Raw genomic sequence first — 17659 nt, forward strand, 5'->3', positions numbered from 1 at the left:
GTGCAAAGTGCCTGCATGCGTGCGAAGGGCTCCCTTTTCGGCACTCAGTGCCAAAACGGTTCGCCATCACTGGTACAGGGTCTCCTGCCTGAGCAGAGGGTTGGCTCCCTATTGGTCTCCGGACGCGCTTCAAGGTGCTAGTCGTTACTTTTAAAGCCCTTCATGGTTTATGACCTGGCTACCTGAGAGACCGCCTCCTGCCACTTACCTCCCAACGACCAACAAGATCGCACAGGTTGGGCCTCCTCTGGGTGCCGTCAGCCGGACAATGCCGGCTGGCGACTCCCCGGGGAAGGGCCTTCTCTGTTGCTGCGCCGGCCCTGTGGAACGATCTACCTGCAGAGATCCGGACCCTTACCACTCTCCCGGCCTTCCATAAAGCCATCAAGACCTGGCTGTTCCGGCAGGCCTGGGGCTGTTGATTGATATCCAGCCCCGCTTAGATGGAATGGGTGACGTGGCATTTTAATACTGTATTTTTACTTTTTTTATCTCTATTTTTAAAATTAAAATTATTTTAATTTTATTATTATTTATTATTATTTAAAATTATTTTAATTTTATTATTTTTAAAATTATTATAATTAAAATTAAATGTTTCTTGTCTGTTGTGAGCCGCCCAGAGTCCCTATGGGAGTGGGCGGCATACAAATTCTAATAAACTTGAAACTAGGAGACCTCCAAGGTCCCTTCCAACTCTTGTTATTCTGCCTCCTTCAGGATGAAACTAATCCAGAGAGTGTGATGTTCTTTTTTCCCCTCCCCTCCTCCCCGCTTACCTCCTCTTCTGCACCTGCTGACTTAACTCTGCAGAATGTTTTACGAAGGGCTCCGCTGCCAGTGAGGCATTTCTGAATAATTCAGATCGAGCCGAGATCCCTCATACTGTGAGTGCCCTCAGTAACATAAGGCGCACCACCTCTGATAGGGAGCTGCCATCTGGCTGTTAAGGCACAAGAGATGAATTTCTTTCAAAAGCCAAATAAACATTTTCAGAGACTGGCACTTCAGGACTTTTATATCCTTTGGTTTATTTAAAAGTAAGGTCACATCCACTGCTGGCACATCTCCTCAGTCGCAGAGGTTTTCTCTCCCGTGAATTTGAGCCACAACTTAATTATTCATACCCCAAAGGGCTGGCTTACTCGTATAATCCATGGGGGTATATAGTAAATTACCTGCTGTTGACATTTGTAAAATTCTTAAAATTTGGGAAGCCTGGTTTGTCTCCCTCGATTCATTGTTTTATTTTGTGTGGTTCTTTTGTTTTTTAGCAATGCACGATTTTATATCTGTGGTTTTTATTTTATTTTTTTAAAAAGCTTCTTCTGGTGATTCAGTTTTGAAAGCTAAAAGCAATTGAAAAAGATAGGCAGAAACAGAAATAAAATGTATCCTGCCCACCTGCTTCTGAAGGATGAGTCAGGAGAAACAAGATAGACGCTAAAAACACCTATCAAGGGCATCATGTAGAATGGCCAGTGAAGACCAAAAAAATTTATAAATTGGTACGTCTGTGCCTCAGACAGGCTTGAACGCTGAACGGAAAAAGTGTATGTAATCTTTCTGCCACTTTGCCTAAAGGCAGCTCCTTAAAAATATCGAAAAGTTGTTGCAGGGAGTGAAACGAACACAAATGAAAACATCCACCAGTCATTATGGTCCAGTCGATCAGGCCAGGTAACAGGTGTTGTTTTTTTTTACAAGCTCAAGGCCAAGAAGTAAACTGGACTCAGTTAATGCACTGTATATGGGGATGGGGGAAGGATTTTCTCTTATTTCTTTAACCCAGGGTACCTGATGGGGTAACTAACTTTGTATCGTTGACAGAGAATTGACAAGTAAAAATAATATTAATTATAATAATAAATTAATAAATTTATTTATTATAAATAAATTATAGAGCCGAGGTGGCACAGTGGTTAAATGCAGCACTGCAGGCCACTTCAGCTGACTGCAGTTCGGCTGTTCAAATCTCACCGGCTCAGGGTTGACTCAGCCTTCCATCCTTCCGAGGTGGGTAAAATGAGGACCCGGATTGTTGTTGGGGGCGATATGCTGACTCTGTAAACCGCTTAGAGAGGTCTGAAAGCCCTATGAAGCGGTATATAAGTCTAACTGCTATTGCTATTGCTATAAATAAAACAGACTGACAGCTCCGCTGTGTTCTTTCATCCAGTGAAGCCCCTTGTAAAAAAAAAAAAACCTTGCAACTTGAACTCAGGAGGGTTTTTTTACAAGGACGAAAAGGCAAGGAAGGCAGTGGAGCTGTCAGTCTCCTGTAGCATAGGCCCCCCCGTCTCCCCCCACTGCTACCCCTCACTAAAGGGACATTGGGGAAAGGAAGCAGCCAGGCCTGTTATCATTGGGGCTTGGTGGGAGGTGTTCTGTTTGCGCGAGAGGGAGTGGGGTGCGAGGAGCGTTGCTGGCCGGCCACCTCCCAGTCACCCACCCCCAATGTAACGGCTGCCTGGCTTCTTCCCTTCCTCCACATCCCTTTAGCAAGGAGGGGGAGGGAAACACGTGTCCTAGCGTGGAATGGGACTGTTCTCCTCCTGCCCTTCGCCCGCCTATTTGGCCCCCAGGGTTTCTCCCCCAGTCATCCACCTCTTATCACTTCGCCTCTGCTGTGAGGCACCTGGCTGTTCCCCCTTCTCTTCCATCCCCAGCCCTTCCTCCCGGGGGGCCTTTGGGAGAGATACTCTTCACCCCAGCCTTTTGGGCTCAAGAGACAGTTAGCCCCCAGCCAACCGGAGGAAGGGAAGGGAGAAAGAGAGAGGAGGCACAGAGGGAGAAAGTGTTTTGAGTTTCCAGTTGCCTCGGAGCTAGAAAATCTACTAAATCCTTTGCAGTCCCCCCCACCCCAAAATGCTGGGGAAGATTTCTTTCTCCTGAGAGGGCCTATGTCCTCTTTTATCTTTGCACAGCCTTAAATGTGTATTTTTAAGAGTTCAACATTGTTCTGTGGTAAGATTCCCCAACACGTGTCAACCATAGGTATACTTCACATTTTGAAAACACATTCAGGCTCCCTCAAATTGGTATCCTAATTATTCTAAATTACTCTAGTCATGTAATCTAACAACTGCATTGTAAAACTCAGACATATATCCTAACTTAGGTTTACATCCTTCCTGGCAGTATTTATGTTTTGTTTTGTTATCTTTTCCCTTCTCTGTTTGCTTAATTGCCCATTTGGTCCCCTTATTAACAGCACAAAAGGGTGTGAGGATTGCTCTGGTATTTGAGGTAGAGCATAGTTACCTGCCGATTCCTGGAGGAAATGGGGTGGCTTATAAAGGATTTCACAGGAGGAATGCAAGTGGTTGTTAGCATATGTTTTTACAGGTGCTTAACAATTAAATTATTACTTTTTATTTATTATTATTCCCTTCAAATGCTATATCTATTGATGGAATAATTTTCTTAGTTTAGCTTTGTTTGGAAGGGAAAAGGGTTTATCTCTGTTGAAAAGAAATGAACTTGGGAAATCTGACTAGTTTCTGTCCCTAATAATTGCTTTAACAAGATGGTAATATAATATAATATAATATAATATAATATAATATAATATAATATAATATAATATAATATAATATAATATAATATAATATATGCAATAGAATACAATTGTATATAATACATTATATGATATAATATACATGATATAATAGAATGTAGAATAGAAAATAATATATAATATAATATATAAATATACATACAAATATATGTGTGTAAGTGGATGGATGTATAGATAGATAGAGGATGGATGGATGGATGGATAGATAGATAAGATAGATATAGACAGACCGACAGACAGACAGATTCACACTTCTGTGAGCACAAATTTATCAAAGTCACATGAACCAATCTCTCCAATTGTAGCTTATTCTATTTATTTAAGCAAGGCTATTAAATATGAAGTGGTATGCCAAAAAAGGATTCGGCTACTATTCATTTGCTCCCTAAAATGAAAACAGAATCTGGAGATGTATCTGAAAATTCTAATTCTGTAAAACAGATAAACAGTGTTCTGGATTCTGCCAGTTGAAAAGGGGACCAAAATCTTTCACAACCAGCATCATTGTATCAAAAAGGGAACAAGATTTGTTACAAAATTTGTGTGGAAAGCTATGTCACAGAAGTTTGTTCAAAACTCTTTACACTTGGTCTGAAACAAGAGTTACACAGTTTGATACTTGTTTACAAAGACTGGATACAATTTTTTTTTTGTATCCAAAACTTTCAGATTATTTTTTCCTCATTTTTATTCAACTCAACATAGTTTTCAGTCTTACTTAGGGAAGAATCTAATCAACGGATAGAAACGACTTCAAAAAGGTTGCATTTTTAATTATTCTCAAAGTATATTTAGGTGAATATAATCATGCGCCAACACTCCTAAAACTAATTCAGTTTCCTTTTTTCCTCTTCAAAGTGAAAGTGCCAACTAAATGGTTTCTCTCCAATATTTTAGAAGTAGGAAATTACAAATAATTTAAAATCAAGCCACATGACCCTGCTCAGTTAAGGCAGAAGGAGAATTGTAGAGTTGGAAAGGACCTCAACAGAAGCTCATCCGAAGCTTTGCAACATGAAGGAAAACCATCCAGCTTCTTCCTAACAGCTTGCAGAGATAACAGAAGCTCAGAATGTCAGAAAAATCCAGTTTAAGTTACCAGACAGCTATGGTAGATTATCGTGTACAAAGTATGCTCCAATTTACAGTTGCTTAAACAGGCCAATCATCTTTTAACTCTCTTGAAAAGGGGTTACAGAACCATACATTAAGTATTTACTTGCTAGGTCAAACACAGTGTAGCAAAATTGTATTATTGCATTGTTCTGTTGGAAAGTAGAAAAAAGAACCAGACTGGTCAGCAAAACACCTAGAAAAGCAAATTTTCTTGATAATACCACCAAGAGCCGAGGTGGTGCAGTGGTTAAATGCAGCACTGCAGGCTACTTCAGCTGACTGTTATCTGCAGTTCGGCTGTTCAAATCCCACCAGGCTCAGGGTTGACTCAGCCTTCCATCCTTCCGAGGTGGGTAAAATGAGGACCCGGATTGTTGTTGGGGGCGATATGCTGACTCTGTAAACCACTTAGAGAAGGCTGAAAGCCCTGTGAAGTGGTATATAAGTCTAACTGCTATTGCTATTGCTATATTCATGTTTAGAGCACAAAATTTTTATCATTATCAGAGAGAATCCATACTTCCCTCAAGTTACGACCAGATTGGAAAGGAGTCAAAACGTTTGCCCAAATGGCACTCCAGCCTCTTCCAAGGTAGAACAGGGGAATCCCAGGGCTGGGATTTCAGAGGTCTTGTAGTCCAACCCCCTTACTCAAGGCAGATGGATCTTATGCCATCCTGGTCAAATTGACTATCACTAAGTGTCGTATCTTATGATTCTTGATGAATGTATTTTTTATGTACACTGAGATGCACCAAAGACAAATTCTTCACGTGTCCAATCTTACTTGGCTCATAAAGAATTCTATTCTTTTGCCACTGGGAGGGGAGGAGGATGGGTTGTCCGGTGTATTTCTGAAAACCTCCAGTACTTTCAATTTCTGTTGAACATTTGGAATGGTACAGAGAGAGAACACACATGGAATTGACAAGATTTCAACTACATTGGCAATGTAGTTGAAATAAGTGCAACCTTATTTCAACTACATTGCCAGCCAGGAGGGAGAGTGGCTGAATTCATCTGGGGTCAGCTTCTTGAATGGAAAGAGGTATTAGAAACAGAGCTGCGGAATCGGGGCTCAATATCTGCCCTGCGATTAATCTTACTAAGCGGTTTTAAAATCTGGGGTTAAGCTATTTTAGCACTTAGCAACAGCACTTAGACTTATATACCGCTTCACAGTGCTTCACAGCCCTCTCTAAGCAGTTTACAGAGTCAGCATATTGCCCCCAACAACAATCCGGGTCCTCATTTTACCCACCTCGGAAGGATGGAAGGCTGAGTCAACCCTGAGCCGGTGAGATTTGAACTGCTGAACTGCAGCTAGCAGTCAGCAGAGGTAGCCTGCAGCACTGCACTCTAACCACTGCACCACCTTGGCTCTATTGTACAGGTGATACAGATAAGTAGACCTGGGCAAAGAAACGAAGACGTTCTGAAGATTTGTACTGTTCAAAGTTACAATGCCACTGCAAATAAGGGAAGTTCTTGTCCTGAGCTATAAATATTCACTGAATATTTAACACTGAAAGTAGCCACTTATAACTGGTCTTCACACTTACGACCATTAAAAGCATCCCCACGGCCAAGGGATCAAAATTTAGACACTTGGCAACTGGCACGTACTTATGCCAGTTGCAATGCCCCAGAGTCACTTGAGCACCAGTGGTATCCTTCCCAGCCGGCTTCCGACAAGCAAAGTCAATGGGGGAAATCAGATTCGCTTAACAACGGGCTTCACTTAACAACCCCTCCGCCCTGAGTCTCTCGAGAGTGGGCGGCATACAAACCCTATAAATAAATAAAATAAATAAACTGCAGTGACTTGCTTAACACCTTTGGCAAAAAGGTAATAAAAATGGTTCCACCACAAAACCGCGGAGTACAAAATCGCGCTCGACGAAAGCGCGCATTTGACGTCATCACAGCGCGACGAAAACATCACGCTGTGATCGAAAAATGTAAAAATAAAGCGAAAACCTTACCCTACCCCCCCCCCAAACCTAACCCTAACCCTAAATCTAACCCTAAACCTAACCGTTAACGTAACGCTAAACCTAACGCTAACCCTTAACCTAACGCTAAACGTAACGCTAACGCTCTAAACCTAACCCTAACCCTTAACCTAATCCTAACCCTAACCCTAACCCTAACCCTAACCCTTACCTTTATGTGAATCGGCTTGCTTTAATTTTAATTTTATTTCAATTTTTAATTTTTTTCGTCGCGCTGTGATGACGTCACATGCACGCTTTCGTCGAGCGCGATTTTGTCCTCCACGGTTTTGACGGGTCACGATAAAAATGACAACTAACCACTGCCTCACATAGCAACAGAAATTTGGGGCTCAATTGTGGTCGTAAGGTGAGGACTGCACGTACAGAGCGGCCTGCCTGTTTCATGAATGGAATCTAAGAGTGAAGCAGCTGTTTTACTACATTTTACTTCTGGAATCTCACCGAGCAAAGAAAACTTGACTGGATGGAAAGAGAAAGAAAAAATAACAATAATGCAAACGCAATCCAGCTATGCTGCCTCATCTTTTTGCTTCCACCCTTGGATATCACCGATGCAAATTTGCAAACATATTCCATCTTGGGAAGTACCTTCCCTGGGAACCAGGATTCTGCCTGGGTGAATCTGCGCAGCTATAACCAAGTACGGATTCAAATCAACCCTACCCAAAGCTGGTGGCTTCCCAGATGCCTTGCGAGGATGACAATCCTCAGCCTGAGACGCATGGACAATGCAGGAAACACACCCATGTCCCTCCTCAAGCACGTTTTGTGCCTCACTGTCAGAATAGCTGCACATTCCTGTTTGACATCAGATTAAGCCCAGAGATTTTGTGTCACAGCACCATTAAGAGGCTGGAATCGGAGTGGGGAGACCAAGGTTTTGGGTGTAACTGGGTTCCCACATTTCTGCCAGGGGTTTCTTTTTGGGTGCAACCTTAAATCAACACATATCCAACTTACTACATACCAACCATTCCCTAGAGTCTCACTGGGTATCAGAAACAGGCATCCTCTCTTGGTCCAGGCTAATTACCATTAGGGTGGTTGTTTTTAGAATGAAAGGGAGATTTCCAGTTAAAAACAACACTGAGCTCAGATACCAAGTGGGATAGCGATGATGATGATGATGATAATGATGATGATAATAATAATAATAATAATAATAATAATAATAATAATGACTTGGGACCCTAGGACGCTGGCAGCAAACCGTATCAACCATTAGAACCAGTCACTGGTATTTGTAATGCATTTTTGAATGTTCCGTTGGCTGAGTTTCATGTTTAATGAATAAAGTATATAATATGGTAAAGAGATTTCAGGTCTCCTAGGCCGATGGCTTCTGTGCAGAAGGAAGATAATAAGAAACACTAAAAAGATAAATCAACTTTCTAATGTTACAGAACAAGACCCATCAATGAATGGGCCCACCCATTTTGAATGTCTCTGCCACAAGAAAAATGCTGAAATTATCATTAGGTAAGAGGTGTGTGTGTGTGTGTGCGCGGGTAGATAGAGATGATAGATGGATGGATAGATGGATGGATGGAGATATGTGATGGATACATCTATCTATATCTATCTTTCTATCTAGAGAGAGAGAGAGAGAAAAGAAAGGATGGAGAGAGATGTGTGTGAGAGAAAGTAGGCAGGTAGACAGAGAGAAGAGAGATAGATATGAGAAAGGAACTAGAGATATGGGTCTGAAAGAGATGATGATAGATAGATGAGGGAAAGAGTAGGGCTAGAGAGAGAAAAAGAGTTAGTAGATAGGCAGGTAGATAGATAGATGAGAGAGAGATGAGAAAGGAGGGAGCGGGGTGGGAGAGAGGGAGGGAGAAAGAGGGAGAGGGAGGGAAGGAGGGAGGGAGAGAGAGAATATATATGTAGCCAACTCCCAGCATCCCCCATCAATGACCACGCGCTAACTAACAGCACTGGAAATTGTCTGCATAAAATCAATTCAAAAGTCACAAAGAACTAACCCACCCATTAATTCTCCTCGACTTCTGGCTGATCCCCCAGGCACCTTATGCGTCTCCCCCCCCCTCCCCCCCCCGCTAAGGATGGAAATGACCTCCAAGTGCCACGTGGTTCTGCCTTGCTTTCTTTTGGATGGGACCTTAAATCAACACACAACCACTTCAACTTTGTGCCCCAAAATCTCCTCTCTCATCCTTTGGAGGGGGGGGGATTCCGACCCTGCAGACTTCCCTTCCCTAAACCAGCCTCTTTTCTCCACAATTCTGCAAAATTTTTGCCCTGTAAAAGAATCAAAAGATCCTGGAAATACACGTCTGGTTTGCCGATAAAGGGATGGTCTAACAATGGGGCCTTAATACAGCTGGTGGGGGAGGGAGGAAATTCTGAATGAAGGGTGGTTCAAGTCTGGGTGCTCTCTGAATTCATTACCATTTCCCCGCTCCCACCCCAATGAAAAAAGCCCAAATCTCTATCAAGGGAAGGCTTCTGATGATATTTTAGCTGGGTCCTAAATACGGAATTAATTTGGACCAACCTGCTCCCAACAACGCACTTCTTAAGTCCCTTACGCACAAAGAAAAGATCGCCTGGTCCCTAAATTTAAGTGTTGGCAGCTCTTTCCCACAGCTACGCCCCCCACCCCCAACCCCAGGATACTGCCTTCTTCTGGAAACGCCCCAAAAAGGCCATCCCGCATTTTGGCAGCGATCCCTTCTATTACTACGACCCAACTTCAGCCTTCTAAGCTTCCAAGACCTTCATTAGAAAGCTGGTTTGCGGCCAGGCCTGAACCGGTCACCTAAGTCCAGCTTCCCTGGCACGTCCCTTCGAAAAGACCTCACCTGTCTTCCTCGCCATCCAGGGCGGCCAGCGGAAGGACCTTCAGGGGGAAGAGAGAGGAGACCATGCTGCCATCTGCAAAGGAGCTGCCGATGCTGCCTTCGGTGCCGCCAGAAGGCTGGGTCAAGCCAACCAAGATGGACTCTGTCAGAGGGCGCCTGGCCTCGTCAGTCCGGCTGGCGATAGACTGAGCGAGGGACTGCGAGGAGAACTGGGCAGAGTTGGGGGCTCCCGGCAAATGGAGGCCCGTGGGAAGCAAGGCAGGCTGAGAGACGTTCTGGGCCAGGGTCCCATTGTGCATACCCGAAGGCTGGGCGAGGGCCTTGGGAGGAGCCAGGCTGACGGGCGCAGCAGCGGGCATACTGGAAGCCGAGTGGCCGGGCACAGGAGCAGCGCCGGCAGAAGGGACTGGGCTAACAGGAGGCAACGGGGCCATTCCTGGAACCAGAGGATCGGCGCCTTGCATAGGCATCAGGTTGCCCGACGGAGGGATGCCCAAAGTTTGAGGAAGGCCTAAGGGAGCACTTTGAGAGCCTGGGTGAGCGCCCCCTGCAGGGGCTGCTTGGGAGGCTGCTGGGACAGCGGTGCTGGGGGCCAGCACGGAAGAAGCCATCTGGTTGGCAACGGAGGGCCGCTGGGCCACGGGAGCGGCGCTGCCTGGTTGCCCGACGTTCATCAGGGCAGCGGGAGCACCCACGGCTGGGATCGTGGGCTGGGCCTGCGCCACGGACTGAGAAGGTGCCCCCGGGATGTGTGCCTGGACAGGAAGCTGCATACTGGGAGCCTGAGCGACGGGCACGGCTGGGCCGCTTCCGACGACTCCCACCCCAGGCTGCAGAGAAGGAGCTGGAAGCATCTGTGGCGGCTGGATGTACTCGGGCAGCGAAGTTTGCGCGACGGGCTTCACGTGCTGCCCTGGTGCCATCGGCATAGGCATGGGTGGCAGGGCGGCGGGGTGCTGAGCCTGCCCCTGCCCAAAAGGTAACAGCTGGGGCTGTGGAGCGGCGACCGGGCCGGCAGGCTGGGCCGGTGGTTGGGTGAATGGAAGAGTTGGTTGATGGCCGCCAACGACGGTCAACGGAGAAGGAACGGCCGAGGCGGGAGGGTGCGGCCCTTGCTTCTGCGGAGGGTAGCTGGCCTCCTGAGGGTGCGCCTGGACGTGGGAGAGCTGGGACTGAGACATACTCTGGGGGAGCCCCGGTGCTGATGTGGGGGGCACCCCGCTGCTGCTGAACTCCATCTGCTGAGGCACACCTTGGAACCCCGAGGGCTGCGTCCTGGGAGGCACCCCCATCTCTCCGCTGCCCACGCTCTCCGTGTAGTGGCTCAGGGTGCTGCTGACGGAGCTCCCGCTGGTGCTTTCCCTTTCAGAGGCCACGTCCAGGAGAGCGTCCACGGTTTTGGCCACGGGGGCGCTTTCGGCCACCGCCCCGGGATTCTCCTTGTCATAGAACTCGGTACAAGTCCACCGGCCTTTCTTAAACGGCTCCGAACTCGAATCTAACTTCACCACGCGGAAACGGGAGGTGCTGCCGGCTGGCTGTAGATGGCCCGCAGCTGTGGGCCCCGCGGCTGCGTGGCTGGCACTTCCGGAGGCATTGGAGGGGGCCCCGGTGCCGTTGCCGATCCCGCCGGAGAGTGCCACATTTCCAGGGTGGTTCCCTCCGGGCAGGGTCATGCCGTTGCCAGCAGCGGCAAGGTTCGTGAGGGTCTTGCCCACCTGGTGGGCCCGGCCACTCGCTGCACCGGCCATGGCTCCCGGGGCAGAGGCGGCCCCCGCATGGAAGTGAGCCACCGTGGCCCCTGCAAGAGCCGCCACCGAGGATGCTCCGGCAGGCCCCGGCCTGGCGCCCTCGAAGCTCCCCGCAACGGGCAGCCTCCGGAAGGACGGGCTGGATGGGGCCCCTCCGGACATGGTCGGGGGGCCCCCAGCGTGGGAGGGAGGCTGGGCGTGCCCCCCGTGGGCATAGTGGGGGGACGGCAGGGCGCTGCCGTTGGTCAGGCCTCGGGGCTGCTGCTGGGCCGGGCGAGGCTGGTTGGGGGAGACGGCGCCGGGGCTGTCGGCCTCGTGGAAGTTGTTGAGCGTCTCCTCGGAAGAGCTGCGCTCGGGCTCCCCCAAGTCGGTGGCCCGGGAGAGCGAGACGTCCAGGATCTCGGAGGAGGAGAAGTCCTCGGTGTGCGACTCGTCCAGGTCGTCGTAACTCTCCGTGTCCTCGGCGATGCTGTTATTGGAGCTGAGGCTGGCCGAGATCTGCGCCGGGGTCACGCTGGTGATTTGGAAGCCGCTCTTCTTCTTCAGCTGAGCGCCCGCCGGACCCGCGACGCCGCCGCCGCCTCCCCCCTGCGAGAGCAGCGCCAGGCTCTGCGGCGGAGGCGCCCCGGGAGGGCAGGAGGAGGCGGCGGCGGTGGAGGCCGGGGAAGGCGGCGTCGGCTGGGCCAGCAGGCCGGGCGGGAAGTCCTCCAAGCCGGCCCCGCCGGCGTTGCTGCTGCTGCTGCTGCCGCCCCGCCGAGGCAGCATCGCGGGCTGCGCCATCTTCTTCCTCTCCCGCGCCTCCGCCGCTGAGTCAGGTTGCTGCTGCTGCGGCGGTGGCTGCTGCATTGGGGCCGGCGGGAGGAAGGCCCGACGCTGCTGCCACCAACGGCGACAACGCCTCCCCCAGGCGCCGCCCCGGCCGGGCTGAAGAGACAAGGAGAGGGAGGAGGAGGAGGAGGAGGCCGCCCCGAGCCGGCTTCCCTCAACGGCGGCGGCGAGAGGAGGCGGCCGGCGTCCCCTGAGGAGGAGGAAGAGGAGGAGGAGGAGGAAGGAGCCGCCCCTGGCGACGCGGACGCGAAGCAGCCCCCGCCGGCCACGGCCCCATCCAGAGACGCTGCCGCCGCCCCGTCGGAGCTGCCTTGGCGAGGCCGGAGCTCGCTCGCTGTGCAGGGGGGGGGGGTGGAGAGAGCGCGCGGCCGGCCGGGCTGAGGAGACGCTCCGCCTCCTCTGGAGCTCCGCTGGGCTGGGCGGGGGGAGGCTGGTTTAAGGGCGGGGGGAGGCGGCCGAGGGATGGCGCAGGCGCCGCCCCGCCGCAGACAGCAAAGGGGAGGGGAGGGGAGGGGAGGGGGAGGCCGAAAGGCTTCGGCTCCCCCGGCGGAAATGGCCGAAGCTCGTCGGAGGAGGAGGAGGGGGAGAAGGGGAGGGGTTTGGCCTCCCCGCCGCAGACATCAAGGGCCTGTCGGGGCGAAGGAGGAGGCCGGAGGCGCTCGGCTCCCCTGGCGGAAATGGCCGAAGCTCGTCAGAGGAGACGGGGGGGGGGAAAGGGGGCGAGGTTTCTGGGCGCAGCCCCGCCGCAGACATAAAGAGGGAGGGAGGGGGGAGGACCGAAGGGCTTCGGCTCCCCTGGCGGAAATGGCCGAGGTTAGACTGGAGTGGGGGGGGGGGAGGAGGGAGGGAGGGGAGCGGCCCGGGGTCTGCGGGTGGCCGTGCTTTCGCTTCGCTCCGGAATGCAAAGGCTTGGGGAAGCGTGGGTGGGCCTGAGGGGATGGGGCCGCATCTGGCCCAGCTGCGCTTCAGGGCTGTCCGGTAGAGGAGGGGTCTCAAGCCCCCCCCCCCGGGAGGGAGGGACCCCTCTGCGAGGGACTCGAGTGGAACAAAACGGAAGGGGGAGGGGAGGTCTAACCATGTTGCTTGAATCATTACGATATGGATTGTTTCATTTGTTCCCGAGTCCAATTTGGTTGCTTATTAGTAACCTATGACTATCCCCGTGTTGCATCTGATGATTCTTGATGAATGCATTCTATTCCATTTTTCTTTATGTCGACTGAGAGCATCTGCACCAAAGACAAATTCCTCCTGTGTCCAATCACACTTGGCCAATAAAGAATTCCATTCCATTCTCTATTCTATCCTATTCTATTTATTCTATTCTATTCTGTTCTTCATTCCAATATTTATTCTATTCCATTCCATTCTATTCCATATTCTATTCCATTCTATCCCATTCCATTCCCTATTCTATTCTATTCCATTCCATTCCTTATTCTATTCTGTTCTGTTCTTCATTCCAATATTTATTCTATTCCATTCCATTCCATATTCTATTCCATTCTATCCCATTCCATTCCCTATTCTATTCTATTCCATTCCTTATTCTATTCTGTTCTTCATTCCAATATTTATTCCATTCCATTCTATTCCATATTCTATTCCATTCCTTATTCTATTCTATTCTTCATTCCAATGTCTGTTCTGTTCCATTCCATTCCATTCTCTATTCTATTCTATTCTTCATTCCAATATTTATTCTATTCCATTCCATTCTATTCCATATTCTATTCCATTCTATTCCATTCCATTCCCTATTCTATTCCATTCCATTCCCTATTCTATTCTATTCTTCATTCCATTCTCTATTCTATTCTATTTATTCTATTCTATTGTATTTATTCTATTATATTCTTCATTCCAATATCTATTCTATTCTATTTAGTCTATTCTATTTATTCTATTGTATGTGTTATGGAGTTGTTTCCAGTTGCCTCAGGTCCCAGCTAGAAAATCGAATAAATCATTTGCAATCCCCACCCCACCCCAAAATGCTGGGGAATAGTTAATAAATCCTAAAACAGTAGCCTTGTCTGATTCATTTCAAGAACTGATAGTCCCAGGGGGCTAATCAGAAAGAGTAACAAAATACTGAATAACTACCATCTTGTTAAAGCAATTATTAGGCACAGGAACTAATCAGATTTCCCAAGTTCATTTCTTTTCAACAGAGATAAACCCTTTTCCCTTCCAAACAAAGCTAAACTAAGAAAATTATTCCATCAATAGATACAGCATTTGAAGGGAATAATAATAAATAAAAAGTAATAATTTAATTGTTAAGCACCTGTAAAAACATATGCTAGCAATCACTTGCATTCCTCCTGCAAAATCCTTTATAAGCCCCCCCATCTCCTCCAGGAATCGGCAGGTAACTATGCTCTACCTCAAATACCAGAGCAATCCTCACACCCTTTTGTGCTGTTAATAAGGGGACCAAATGGGCAATTAAGCAAACAGAGAAGGGAAAAGATAACAAAACAAAACATAAACACTGCCAGGAAGGATGTAAACCTAAGTTAGGATATATGCCTGAGTTTTACAATGCAGTTGTTAGATTACATGACTAGAGTAATTTAGAATAATTAGGATACCAATTTGAGGGAGCCTGAATGTGTTTTCAAAATGTGAAGTATACCTATGGTTGACACGTGTTGGGGAATCTTACCACAGAACAATGTTGAACTCTTAAAAATACACATTTAAGGCTGTGCAAAGATAAAAGAGGACATAGGCCCTCTCAGGAGAAAGAAATCTTCCCCAGCATTTTGGGGTGGGGGGGATTGCAAAGGATTTAGTAGATTTTCTAGCTTGGAGGCAACTGGAAACTCGACCCAAAACACTTTCTCCCTCCGAGCCTCCTCTCTCTTTCTCCCTTCCCTTCACTGTCTCTTGAGTCCAAAAGGCCGGGGTGAAGAGTATCTCTCCCAAAGGCCCGGGAGGAAGGGCTGGGGATGGAAGAGAAGGGGGAACAGCCAGATGCCTCACAGCGGAGGCAAAGTGATAAGAGGTGGATGACTGGGGGAGAAACCCTGGGGGCCAAATAGGCGGGCGAAGGGCAGGAGGAGAACAGTCCCATTCCACGCTAGGACACGTGTTTCCCTCCCCCTCCTTGCTAAAGGGATGTGGAGGAAGGGAAGAAGCCAGGCAGCCGTTACATTGGGGGTGGGTGACTGGGAGGTGGCCGGCCAGCAACGCTCCTCGCACCCCACTCCCTCTCGCGCAAACAGAACACCTCCCACCAAGCCCCAATGATAACAGGCCTGGCTGCTTCCTTTCCCCAATGTCCCTTTAGTGAAGGGTAGCAGTGGGGGGAGACGGGGGGGCCTATGCTACAGGAGACTGACAGCTCCACTGCCTTCCTTGCCTTTTCGTTTTTGTAAAAAAAAAACTCTTGAGTTCAACTTGCGAAGTTTTTTTTTTTACTAGGGGCTTCCCTGGACGAAAGAACTCAGCGGAGCTGTCAGTCTGGTAGCACTAGGACGCGCGCATTGCTTCTCCCCCCCCCACCTGCCACCCTTCCCTAAAAGGGTGGCGGGGAAGGGAACCAGGCAGGCTGCCATTGGGGTGGGGTGGGAGGTGGTTTTTTGAACAGGCGGGAGGGGGTGATCGCATTGATGCAGGCCCTCTTTTTGCCTTGGAAGCTGTGCCAATAGGTGGTACAGTGGTTATGGTGGGGACCAGTGGCTCATGCGCTTAAATAGTTTGGGGCGGGCTTAGTTTCGGGGGGGGGGCTTATTATGGCGAATGCTCTGAAAAGCCCGATTGGGCTTATTAGCAGGGCGTGTCTTATGGTATGATAGATAAATGGATAGTTGATAGATCGATTGATATAGTAGTTGTAAGGCGTGACCCGTCAAAACCGCGTTCCACAAAAGCGCGGTCGACGAAATCGCGTATGTGACATCATCACAACGCGATGAAAAAGATCGAAAAATTGAAATAAAAATTAAATTACAGCAAGCCGATTCACATAAAGGTAAGCGTTAGGTTAAGGGTTAGGGTTAGGGTTAGGTTAAGGGTTAGGTTTAGGGTTAGAGCGTTAGCGTTACGTTTAGCGTTAGGTTAAGGGTTAGCGTTAGGTTTTTCGTTACGTTAAGGGTTAGGTTTAGGGTTAGGGTTAGGTTAAGGGTTAGGTTTAGGGTTAGGTTTGGGGGGGTTAGGGTAAGGTTTTCACTTTATTTTTACATTTTTCGATCTTTTTCGTCGCGCTGTGATGACGTCACATACGCGCTTTCGTCGACCGCGATTTTGTCGTCCACGGTTTTGTGGTAGAACCGTTGTAAGGTAGAGATGTGATTGATAAATTGATAGATTGAGGGATGATAGATTGATAGTTGGATGATACATCAATTGATAGATGGTAGATTAGATTGATAGATGAATGATAGATGATTGATGGATGTAGATGGATGAGATGATAGGTAAGATATATGACAGCTGGATGGATGATGGATCTATTGATTCAGTAGATCAATCGAAATTCTGTAGATCATTGAAATTCAATGGTGGAAAGAGTAAGGTTCTACATTTAGGGAAGAAAAACGAAATGCACAGGTACAGTATAGGTGGTACCTTGCTCAATAGTAGTAACTGTGAGGGGGATCTTGGAGTCCTAGTGGAGAACCATTTAAATAGGAGCCAGCCGTGGGCAGCAGCTGCCAAAAAAGCCAACACAGTTCTAGGCTGCATAAACAGAGGGGTAGAATCAAGATCACGTGAAATGTTAATACCACTTTATAATGCCTTGGTAAGGCCACACTTGGAATATAGCATCGTTTTGGTCGCCACGATGTAGAAAAGATGTGGAGACTCTAGAAAGAGTGCAGAGAAGAGCAACAAAGAGGATTAGGGGACTGGAGGCTAAAACATATGAAGAACGGTTGCAGGAACCGGGTATGTCTAGTTTAATGAAAAGAAGGACTAAGGGAGACATGATAGCATCTTCCAATATCTCAGAGGTTGCCACAAAGAAGAGGGAGTCAAACTATTCTCCAAAGCACCTGAGGGTAGAACAAGAAGCAATGGGTGGAAACTGATCAAGGAGAGAAGCAACTTAGAACTGAGTGGAACAGAAGTTGCCTCCAGAAGTTGTGAATGCCCCAACACTGGAAGTCTTTAAGAAGATGTTGTTTGGAACGGTATAGGGTTTCCTGCCTAGACAGAGGGTTGGACTAGAAGACCCCCAAGGTCTCTTCCAACTCTGCTATTGTATTGTATTGTATTATTGTATCGTATTGTATTATATATAGATGATAGGTAATATGATTGATAAATTGATATAGTTGGATGATAGATCGATTGATAGTTGGTAGATTAGATTGATAGATGATAGAGGGATGATTGATGGATGGATGTAGATGGATGATATGATAGGTAGTTATATGATAGCTGGATGGATGATGGATCAATTGATAAGATACTTAGGTAGATATGATAGGTTAGATAGAGAAATTGCTTGATGGATGATAGACGGATGATAGATAGGATAGATCAGTGGTTTCCAAACTTGGCAACTTTAAGACTTGTGGACTTCAA

At 48.1% G+C, this 17659-nt stretch overlaps 1 protein-coding gene across 1 annotated transcript in view; it reads right to left on the reverse strand.

Moving 5' to 3' along the window:
• TSC22D1 (TSC22 domain family member 1) overlaps positions 1-12510 on the reverse strand; it is a 60609-nt gene extending 48099 nt beyond the window's left edge. The window contains exon 1 of the mRNA XM_032226619.1: positions 9540-12510. Coding sequence (XP_032082510.1) covers positions 9540-12136 — 2597 coding nt within the window. The 5' untranslated portion in view covers positions 12137-12510. The remainder of the gene's footprint in view (positions 1-9539) is intronic.
• Positions 12511-17659: the final 5149 nt, after the last annotated feature.

Source organism: Thamnophis elegans, chromosome 11, assembly GCF_009769535.1.
Source record: "Thamnophis elegans isolate rThaEle1 chromosome 11, rThaEle1.pri, whole genome shotgun sequence".
Taxonomy (NCBI): Eukaryota; Metazoa; Chordata; class Lepidosauria; order Squamata; family Colubridae; genus Thamnophis; species Thamnophis elegans.